The sequence below is a fragment of the Peromyscus leucopus genome, chromosome 7 (genome assembly GCF_004664715.2).
Source record: "Peromyscus leucopus breed LL Stock chromosome 7, UCI_PerLeu_2.1, whole genome shotgun sequence".
Lineage (NCBI taxonomy): Eukaryota > Metazoa > Chordata > Mammalia > Rodentia > Cricetidae > Peromyscus > Peromyscus leucopus.
The window spans coordinates 108,460,180-108,471,410 of NC_051069.1; the positions used below are offsets into that span (position 1 = coordinate 108,460,180).

Genomic DNA, 11,231 nt, shown 5'->3' on the forward strand with positions numbered 1-11,231 from the left:
GCCAAGGACGCGAGCGCCTCGGACTTCCGGCAGTGAGTCGGGCGGCGAGTTGGGCAGCCAGAGCCAGCAGGGCATCACCTAGGCCGGGCTGCAGCGATGAGCAGCGATGACTCCTCCCTCATGGTGCGTGAGCGCTGGGCCGCCTGTGCCCGGGCTACTTCTGTTGCCAGGACAGCTCTGCCCTGGGCTCTCTGCTCTCTGGCCATTTCTGCTCTGGGGCCACCTCTGTACCCCCTGGCCATTTCTGCTCTGGGGCCACCTCTGTACGCCCTGGTCATTTCTGCTCTGGGGCCACCTCTGTACCCCCTGGCCATTTCTGCTCTGGGGCCCCTCTGACCCCCCCCCCCCCCCCCCCCCCCCCCCCCCCCCCCCCTGCCCTTCTGCTCTGGGCCACCTCTGTACCCCCTGGCCATTTCTGCTCTGGGGCCTCCTCTGTACCCCCTGGCCATTTCTGCTCTGGGGCCACCTCTGTACCCCCTGGCCACTTCTGCTCTGGGGCCACTTCTGTACCCTCTGGCCATTTCTGCTCTGGGGCCACCTCTGTAACCCCTGGCCATTTCTGCTCTGGGGCCACCTCTGTCTGTACCCCCTGGCCATTTCTGCTCTGGGGCCCCTCTGTACCCCCTGGCCATTTCTGCTCTCGGGCCACCTCTGCCTGACTACCCACCCTGCTACCTTCAGGCATCTCTACTCTTGGGACAGTTTCACCCCTAACCACCTCTACCCCTCTGTCCACTACTCCGGCAGCATCAAGAAGTCCTTCCATCTCCCCAACTCCTTAGCCAATGCACCGCTTCCTGTGTCCTCTGCACCCCAACCTCAAATTAGCTCCCTGAGCTGACCCTATCCCCCTGTGCTCCCTCAGACTAAACCCATATCCATCATTGTGTCTTATCTTCCTCTCAGCCTCCCGCGCAAGCCTCTTCTGCGTCCCCATCTCAGTAGACGCTATGAGCTGTAACTCTCTCCTATGCCCACCTCCCAACCCTAGCCCTAACCCAACAAGCTTCCAAATGTCTCCACGGTTCACCTACTTGGATTATTTCCTAACCAGAGCCACATGTCTCCCACGGTTTCCCTACATTGGCTCTTTTCGCCAGCACGGCCACCACCACACACCGCCTGCAACCGCACATGGCGGCCAGAGTCCTTTCTTTAGAATACATACATTTGAGGCAACTGGGGATGTAGTCCAGTTCCTAGAGTATGCACCAAGCCTGGATTTGATCCCTAGTGCCATATAAAGCAGATCTGATGGTACTTGCTTGTAAACCCAGCACCTGAGAGGGAAGGAAGGGGAATCAGGAGTTCAAGATCATCCACAGCTATGTAGTTGAGTCTGACGCCAGTCTGTCAAAATGAGACTCTGTCAGAATAGTTTTAAAAACCATCCCAACTGCTTCCTGTTTGTTACCCTGAGATGATGTCTAGGCTTTTTCAAATGGCCCATGAGGCTTTTACGACCCAACCACATCTATCCCCAATTCAACACCCACAAACCTTAGAGGAAGTGAGACTTGGCTTTGAAATCTTAGCCCCAATTACTGTGTGATCTCTCTGGAGCTATATCTCTCTGGGCTTCAACCTCTTTGACTGTGAAAGACACAAAGAGGAACATGTGTCTGATGATGGACATGGAGCCCATGATAACGGTCCCTAGCTTGTCATATAGCTGTTGCTCTAATTGTTCCAAACATTGCTCCATACTCCTCTTCCTTCTCCTCCCATGACAAGCCTGAGCTGAAGTTTACATCGCATCTTTACCAGAATCTATTGCCATCCCCCAATCACCTAAAAACTCTGTCCCAGGAAAACTGCCTGGAGCTACTCCCGGGCTGCTGAAGAAGGCAAGGTCTGAATGCTGCCTTTCCCTTCCTGAGTGTAGAAGTGAGAAGGGACATGGCACCTCCACAGGGAGCACGTCTCACTCTGTCTGGGTCAGAACAGAGACGGAGGGACGGGGGCATTACAGCCATGTCTTCCTCACTCACACAGGCTTCGATCATTTACTACAGCCAGGAAAAGTACTTCCACCACGTGCAGCAGGCTGCCAGTGTGGGCTTAGAGAGGTACAGCAATGACCCTGTGCTACAGTTCTTCAAAGCTTATGGAGCCCTCGGGGAAGGTAAGGCGTTGTTCTGATGCCAGGTACCAGTCTTTATCCTCTGGCAGCATCCGGATGCCTACGTCTAGCTACGTTCCTACGGAAATGGCCTCATACTGACTGCGGAGTCCTGTTGATAAACAGAAACCTGTGAAGTCTATAATCAGGTTGAATTTTGAGATCTTGGCTCACTATACCAGCCAGGAGCCTCAGTTTCCCTATCTGCAAAATGAGTTGTGAGAGAGAGGGCTACATGACTGTTGAACTCTCCTCAGGCTTGGAAGCGGAGAGCTGGATCTTTGGGAAAGGAGAAATGAGAAGTATGAGCACAGGAAAGTGGGGCGTAGATGTAAGAGGGTGGGACTTAGAGAGCCAGGTGCTGAGAACTGTCTGAGCAGCCTGTGGCCAATGTTGGGGACATTCAGGATAAATGTCATCGGTGGGTCTTGAGCAACAGAATGCCCTGTCCTCCTCAGAACTGACTCCAGCCCCTCCAGAGTTCCCAGGCCCGCTCTGGGGCACAGCTCTAAGATTCTTAGCCCGTGGGCTGCGTGCAGTGGTACACCTTTGTTGTCCTAGCCCTTCTGAGGTGGAAGCCGGAGGGTCCAGAAGTTCACCGTCTGTTATTTTAAACTACACCACATATCAAGTCCCAAGCCACCTGACAAACATAGGGGCTGAAGAAACGGCTCACCGGTTAAGAGCACTGGCGAGGCCGGGCGATGGTGGAGCACGCCTTTGATCCCAGCACTCGGAGGCAGAGGCAGGCGGATCTCTGTGAGTTGGAGGCCAGCCTGGTCTACAGAGAGAGTTCTGGGACAGCCAGGGCTACACAGAGAAACCTTGTCTCAAAAAACAAAGCAAGCAAATAAACAGCAGAAAACCACCTAGGGCCGTCCTCTGACCTCCATACACAGGCGCACACACACACACACACACACACACACACACACAGACACACACACACACCCCAGCCTAGACACAGAGCCAACAGCCTTCAGAGAACTTCGCCCTCCAGGAAGTACAGGCTTTGGGGAACCTTTCAAGTCAGTTTGTCCCTAGATTCTGTGTGTGAAAGCTGGTGATGCCTAACAGGGGTCCCATGTTGTCTGTCTGGGACCCCAGAGCAGAACTGTGTACATTCTTTCTACAGACCATATCCATGATGCCATCAGTGAGCTGGAGGGCATCCAAAGCCACCCAGATATGGCCCTGTGCTCTGTCATTGCTCTGCTTTATGCTCACAAATGCTGTGACATCATCGGTGAGTATGCAGCTGTGCTTGGTGGACTGGGCCCCTAGGGGAGAAAAGGCCACTGCAGAGACACAGCCCCCCGAGAGCTATTGAAGAAGGGGCGTGCACAGGCGACTTGAATCTGCTGTTAGCCAGCCAAGACAGGCTATACCTCATCCTCACCGCACAGGCTTCAGAGAAGACCCGATGCCTGCAACCACCTGAAAGGAAGCAGGCAGAAAGCATGACCGAAGGGGTCACCCATTAGACCAAGCGTTGAAAGCATAAACTCAACCATTCTAAATAATCGTGCTCCTAATCTCAGTCTCTAGGGAGTCAGAGAGAGGGGCCAATGTAGACTCCCATCTCTCACTCAGGATGGGCGTGGGCCTCAGCTAGGGATTCAGGTTCAGTCCATCTGCTCAGCACACTGATGAACATGGGATGGGGATGTGCCTCCCAGACAGTAAACTGAGCCCGTGTGTACACAGCTCCCGTGGGGCAGGCATTGCTGGTGCAAAGAATGATGCGCTGCATCAGACAAGAACCACCTGGCCCTCACCCAGCCTCTTCCTCTTGCGGATTTAGATGGAGAAGCAGTCCAAGAGTTGGAGTGTAGCATGAAGGAGATCCGCAAGACGGCCAGTGACACTGCCCTGTACTATGCCGGCCTCTTCCTCTGGCTCGTAGACCGCCACGACAAGGCCAGAGAATACGTTGACCACATGCTGAAGGTCTGCAGTGGCTCCAAAGAGGTACAGGAGCATCTCAGGATCACAGCCCAGCAAAGCGGCCACCAAATGCATCATAGTGGGGTCACTCCCAGAGAGCCCTGGGGCTAGGGCCACATCCAGGCACCGGGTCTCACACTTCTACCACAGTGCATTTGTGCACAGTGTCCACAGTCGCTAGACTGCTTTTGTTTGGCCTACCTCTTTTTGTTTTTTTGGACAGGGTCTACTGCATAAACTTTTCCTGAGAGACACAAACAAGCACATGCTTACCCCCAAAGAGGGCATCAAGGACAGACCAAAGTACAATTCCTCTAAAGCCCAACTTTGTAGAACAATGAGTCTACTGGGCTTGACCCCAAGGCAGCCACACAAACCAAAACAACCTCACTTCAGCCTGAATGACCACTTCCCCACAGCTGCACAGACAGAGTCTCTCCAGAAAGGACCACCCCTCCCCCACGTGTACCTTAGCACCCCAGAGGCAACCTGCCATCAGGGCAAAATTACAGTTACCTAGCAGTGAGGTGCAGGCTGGGCTACATGATCCTGCCTGCTCTTGAGAGGGCTTGTGGGTGCCCACAGCTGCTTCTGATGATGGTGATAACAGCTGTTGTACTCAAAGCCTGGGTTCTGCAGCTCGACAAGGTTGCATGTAGTTCACCCTGTAGCCAAGGATGGCCTTGAACTTCTTCTGTTCCTCCTGCCTCCGCCTCCAGAGTGCTGAAATCACAGGCGTGCACTTACTCAATGCTGGAGGTGGAACCCAGGCCAGGCACTCTACCATACATACCCATCCCAATATAACAGTTTTTAGATTTTGTGCTGAACTTATTTTTTTTTGTGTGTGTGTATGTATGGATGTTTTGCCCACATTTATGTCTGTGTATCACATGCATGCTAGATGCCTGGGACTAGAATTACAGAAGGCTGTGAGCTGCCATGTGGGTGCTGGGACTCAAACCAGGGTCCTCTAGAAGAGCAGGCAATGCTCTTAACCACCAAGCCATCTCTCGAGCATCTTCTGCCATGGTATTCTCTAAACATCTTGCATTTGTTGCTGACATGTAAAAATCAGATGATTTGGCAGGCAAGATGGCTCAGTAGGTAAAGGCATTTACCATCAAGCCTGATGACCTCTGGAACCCATATGGTGGCACATGTGTGCACACATGCACACACTATATACATCCAGATATACATACATAAATGTAATAGAACATTTTAAAGAAATCATAAGTTTTAACTAGGCAAGCCAGCAGGGTGTGATGGTAGCATGTGCCTGTCATTCTAGCGCCTGGGAGGCTGAGGCAGGAGGATCAGGAGCAAGAGGCCAGTCTGGGCTATAGGGCAAGACTGTCTCAAAAGGAAAGAAATCAGAAGGGTCTACCTGAAAGTTCGGGTTCCCTGGTTCTTTGGAAAATCCAAGTGAGCTGTCAGTCACACTGAGCCCTGCTCTCCCTGCAGCGTCCTGATGGATCTGAGTGGTCAGTACCTCATGTCGGTGCTGATGCTGCGATTGGAAGCCCATTTGGGCTGTGCATTCTCGGAAAGCCTCATGGCAATGTGTGTAAACATTTGTCCACGGGAAGGGGTGAAAATTGATGTGTCTAAAACAGATGTGTACTGTACACCTACTTAGAGGGAGGCATTGTCTCCTTGCGGGAGCGGTCAGGGAAGAAAAGAGAAACACTGGGCTGGACTATGAAGGGGTGCTCAAGGCAGCATCCCTCTCCTCCAGAGATGCTTCCCAGGCCTGGTCCTCACTCTAGCTGGAATAGGCCGAGAGCAGCCCTGCCCGAGCCCCAGGACTGTTAACCTGACTGCAATGACTAGTCCCCGGTGATACAGGGAAGAGGCCTGAGAGGAGAGATGGAGAGCTATGGGGGTGTGGGGAGCATGAAAGGGAGGCCCCTATGGGGGAGCTGCCAGGCTAAGCTGTAACCAAGTCCTTGTGAGATGTATGAGGCCTGATTTGGAAGGTGAGGGGTGGCAGGGTGTCACAGGCAATGAAGGCAGGAGAGACCACCTGGTAGAGGAGATAGGCCGTTGGGATCTGCACGAGGTGATCCCCACCGGCGAGGTGGAGATGGCAGAGGGCAGGACATGAGCTAGCTTGGGCTGAGCCTGACCCAGGACTTTTACCTTTTTCCTTGCTCTCGTTCCAGGGCTACGTGCTCAGAGGCTGGGTGGACCTCACTTCCAATAAGCCCCATGTTGTGAAGAAATCCATCAAGTACCTGGAACAAGGAACTCAGGACACCAAAGATGTGCTGGGGCTGATGGGCAAGGTGGGCAGGGGAAGTGGGGGAGTTTGGCTGCTTCCCTGGAGCCAGGGATCTGCCGGGGAGCTCAGGTCCACCAGGCCAGAGCCCACCCCTGCCTGCTTTGTGTGAACACCCTTCTCACTCTGTCTTGTATTGTTTTGAATGCTAGGGAACTGGACCCAGGGCTTTGTGCGCTAGGCAAGCACTGTGCCACTGAGCTGGCCCTGAGTTCCCGGTCTGAGGAGCCGGGGGAGTGGCCGGGCAGCACTTCCTCGCCCTGCTGGGGCTGGGTTGGGTCACCTCCCTCTCTGCCTCTTCCACCTCTGACTTTTACTCCTCCCATTCCCCAAATCTCCTCCCACTTGTTAAAGTTACTTACGGGCCACAGGAAAAGGGAGGCATACACTTTGCATGTTTTGCATTTCCTGATCTTAATTTGAATGAAATTCTTTTTTTGTGTGTGTGTGATCCTCATTGATTCCATCTTTTTTTTTTTTTTTTTTTTTTGGTTTTTCGAGACAGGGTCTCTCTGTGTAGCTTTGCGCCTTTCCTGGGACTCACTTGGTAGCCCAGGCTGGCCTCAAACTCACAAAGATCTGCCTGGCTCTGCCTCCCGAGTGCTGGGATTAAAGGCGTGCGCCACCACCGCCCGGCTGATTCCATCTTTGAGAGAAGAAAACTGCTTTCTTACTATCTTTCTGTGTGTCTGTCTGTCCTTACAAAATGACTACATAATCCTTAAATCACAGAAGGAAAAGGGGGACATGATGGGACACACCACCATGCCTGGATAGAACCCAGGGGCTCATGCATGCTAAGCAAGCGTTCTACCAATTGAGCTACACCCCAGCCCTCAAGCCTTTTTGGAAGTCCTGCTCTGGCCCTCAAAGCTGCTAGCGGGACACCCCAGGGGAACAGTGACCAGCACAGGGCTGCAGAGACCATGATCCCCAGTCACATAGAGTAGACCCAGCTGGCTCCCTGGCAGGCAGACCCCACAGGTACACTCTGGGCCTTTGGCCTACAGGCCCGGCCAGAAGGATCTGGGCTGCCCATCCCGACTCCCAGTCCCTGATGTTGAACCTGCCTCTTCGTCACTGGTGGGGGCTCTTCTCTCTGGCTCCCCACAGGCAACATACTTCATGACCCAGCAGAACTTCTCCAGGGCGCTGGAGGTGGTGAACCAGGTCACTACGGCCTCAGGGAACTTCCTGCCCGCCTTAGTCCTGAAGATGAGACTGTTCCTGGCCCGGCAAGATTGGGACCAGACCATAGAGACCGCACTCAGGTGAGGGAAGTGCCGCCTGCCAGGCTGCCTCCCTTTCCGGTTTTCTGGGGTGCTGGGGATGGAACCAGGGCCTCGCTGAAGCTACAGAAACACTCCACCGCAGAACTACAGCCTCAGCTCTCCCAAAATCTTATTTGATCTCATTCTGAAGCCTAGGCAGATTCTCCTGTGATCTGTGTTCCTCCTGCCTCAGCCTCCCCGAGTAGCTATGATTATAGGCTTAAAACACCATGACTGACCTGTTTTTCAGGGAGGTTTGGTTTGGTTTGGGTCTGAGAAAGAATCTCACTCTGTAGTCTAGGTTGTTCTGAAACTCACCATGTAGCACAGGCTGGCCTCAAACCTATGGCAATCCTCCTGCCTCAGCCTCCCAAGTGCTGGAATTACACTGGTGAGCCTTCACACTTGGCTTGGTTTTTCTTTTAATTTTTATTTGCTTATTTATTATCATCATCATCACAAATGTGTGTGTAGAGGTCAGAGGAGAACTTCCAGGAGCTGGTTCTCCCTCCCACCATATGGGTCCCGGGATTGAACTCAAGTCCTCAGGCTCGCTCTCGGCCGTTACCTGCTGAGCCTTCTCTCTAAATTCAGGTTTTCTGTTTTTTGAGACAAGTATCACAATGAAGCTCAGACTGTACTTGAACTCAAAGTCAATGGTTGTGAGCCACTATGTGGGTGCTGGGAATCAAATTTAAGTCCTCTGCAAGAGCAGTCAGTGCCCCAGACCACTGAGCCATCTCTCCAGCCCTTCAGTTTCATTTTTTAAAAACTATGAGATGTGGGGCTGGAGAAATGACTTGGAGTTTAAGAACACTGTTGCTCTTGAAGTTATCTCTCTCTCTCTCTCTCTCTCTCTCTCTCTCTCTCTCTCTCTCTCGTGTGTGTGTGTGTGTGTGTGTGTGTGTGTGTGTGTGTGTGTGTACTCACATGCTCCATGGTAGGTGTGGAGGTCAGAGGACAGTAATCTGGAGTTGGTTCTCTCCTCCCACCCTCTACGTGGGTCCTGGGAACAAAGGATAAACCCCTCTTGCGTGGCAACTGCCTTTACCCCCTGAGCCATCTAAAAGTTGTTTTGTTTTGCTTTGTGGTTTCGGCTTCCAAATAGAAAAACAGCAAGAGCTCCTGCCTTGGGGTCCCCAGTGCTTTCCGAATCATTAGCCCTGGCTAGACCTCTTTCAATGTTGGCTGCCCCCACTCACACTGCAATCCTGTCTGTTAATTTGAGTAGCCCTGAACTAAGTGTGGTGGCACATACCTGTAATCCCAGCTCTCTGAGGGTGGAAGCAGAAGGATTTTGAAGCCAGCCTGAGTTACATAACAAGTTCAAGGCCAGCCTGGAGACCATGAAACCTGGTCTCAAAAAAAGAAGGGGAAGGAGAGGGAGGGGAGGGAGGGAGGAAGAGGTGGAGGAGGAGGGGGAGGAAGAGGCAGCAGCAAGAACTCATGCGACAGAGAACCTGGAGAGATGGCTCAGCAGTTAAAAACTCTTGCTGCTCTCCCAGAGGACCCAAGTTCAGTTCCCAGCACCTACACCTGGTGGTTCATAACTGCAAGGCCAGCTCCAGAGGACCAAACAGGCACGCACAAATACATAAAATTACAAAACAATTAAAAATAAGGAGGAATGGCTGTTAGAAGGAAATCAGATGTTTCTAATAGCCCGTCCGAGCTGAGCTGTGAACACTGTCGGTTCACGTCACTTCTCTTCCTATTCCAGAATCCTTGAAAAAGATGAAAGCAATATTGATGCCTGGCAGATTCTAACTGTGCATGAGCTTGTGAGGGAAGGAAGCACAGCCACGGTAAGTCATCTCAAGACTCGGAAGCTGAGCCAGGGACACATCTCAATACTGGGAGGCAGAGGCAGGATGATCAGATATGAGTTCAGGCCAAGACCCCGTCCCCACAAAAGACAGAGAGTGGGGGGAAGAGGGCCAGAGCCGGGGGGGGGGGCACTGACTTAGAAGTTGGGCACTGAACAGATAGGGACAAAGAGGGACCCACTGTGGCCCACGCCCCAGCCGCAGCCCTGGCTTTGCCTGAGCCCAGCAAAGCAGAGTCTAAGGAGGTCAGAGCAGGAGGAAGGACGTTCTGGCTCCTCCCATCAGCAGAGCTCCTGAGATGGTGGGTTTCTGGGTTGGGGTAACATAGAGGAACAGTCCGTACCAGGGGGAAACCCTTGAAAAGGGCTCTGGCAGTGTCTCTGGGGGAAGGAACACAGATCTGTTCCTACTCCAGGACAGGCCTGACATCAGCAGGGCCACCATACAGGCAGGGTCAGCATCTTGTACCCTGTCTTCACCCCCACCTCAAGCTCTGGGGCCTCCAGATGTGTGCCCTGGCTACCTACTTCTAATCCTGTCGTACTGAGGCGAGCAGACCCAGCCGGGCTTCTCCCACTCCATTTCCTCCCTCTCTGGATCCATGGTGGGGATGGCAGATCAAATGTATAGAGGTCAGAGGACAGCCTGCAGGATGTTCAACCTTCTCCTCCACTGCGCGGGTCCCAGGGATAGAACTCAGGGTGTCAGGCTTCCCTGCTGAGCCTTCTCTCTGGGTCCTGGGCTTCTCTTCTGACAAAGCTTTGCAGCCGAGAACCCCAGCTTCCCTGCTGGGGTGTGGGCAGGAGAATCAAGCACATAAGGGAATCAGTTGCCTGGGTGGCTAGGTGACCCCAGACCTTGTAACCCCCCCTCTGCTGTGCTGGGGAGTCTGGACAGCAACTTTCACTTACAGCACTATAGGAGGTCCACTGAGGACAGAGGTGCCATGTGACACATGTCAGAATAGAGCTGAGGACTTGGCTGCTGCAAGCCACAGGCAGGGACTTAGGATAATGGTGTGGTCACATGAGGCTACTTACAGCAATGGCCTCTGCCTTGGTGAGCCCAGCAGGGCAGCTTCCTCACACACTCAGGGCAGGGGCCAGGATCATCCCTGAGGGAATAATGTTCCTTCAGGCTCCATTTGTGGGATTTTGAAACAGTTTTGATGGCTAGGTCATCTGGGACAAGCAAAGCTGAATCTCAGAGGGTGGTATCAAAGCTGGGCACAGAGTGCCCAAAATCTCCCAACTAGAGTGCAGCGGGACTGAAAAGTCCCACCAACTCTGGTTTTGTGTTTTGGGGTTCGGTTTTGTTTTGTTCCATTTATAGACAGGGTCTGGAACTTCCTGTGTGGTAGGGATGTCCTTGATCCCTGCCTCTACCTCCTGAGTGCTGGGGTTACAGGCATGCACCACCGTGCTTGGCTTTCTGCTGTGGACCTCAGGGCTTCATGCATGCTAGGCAAGCTATGTCCCTAAAGTCCCACATTGTCTCTTTTGTCCCTGCAGGCTACAGATCGTGTTAGAAGTCTAATCAAGGCGCTAGAGACTCGAGAACCCCAGAATCCCAGCCTCCACCTTAAGAAGATTCTTGTGGTCAGTAGACTGGTAAGTAGTGGTACCCAGTTTCTGACTACACCCCCCATGAGAACACCTTGGCTTCTCTCCATGCTCTGAGCACCTAACCCCTCTCCTTCCCCCTCCAGTTCAGACCTGGACCTTCTGCCTGGGTAGCCCATCCCTGTGGCCTCTGCCCTTGTCTGGCTGATAACAGTGACA

The 11,231-nt window shown here is 53.0% G+C and overlaps 1 protein-coding gene across 1 annotated transcript in view; it reads left to right on the forward strand.

Moving 5' to 3' along the window:
- The first annotated feature begins 12 nt into the window (after window positions 1–12).
- Ttc21a (tetratricopeptide repeat domain 21A) overlaps window positions 13–11,231 on the forward strand; it is a 35,061-nt gene continuing 23,842 nt past the window's right edge. The window contains 8 exon segments of the mRNA XM_028854730.2: window positions 13–123; window positions 1,996–2,125; window positions 3,258–3,368; window positions 3,927–4,093; window positions 6,238–6,360; window positions 7,467–7,624; window positions 9,345–9,429; window positions 10,962–11,060. Coding sequence (XP_028710563.1) covers window positions 97–123; window positions 1,996–2,125; window positions 3,258–3,368; window positions 3,927–4,093; window positions 6,238–6,360; window positions 7,467–7,624; window positions 9,345–9,429; window positions 10,962–11,060 — 900 coding nt within the window. The 5' untranslated portion in view covers window positions 13–96.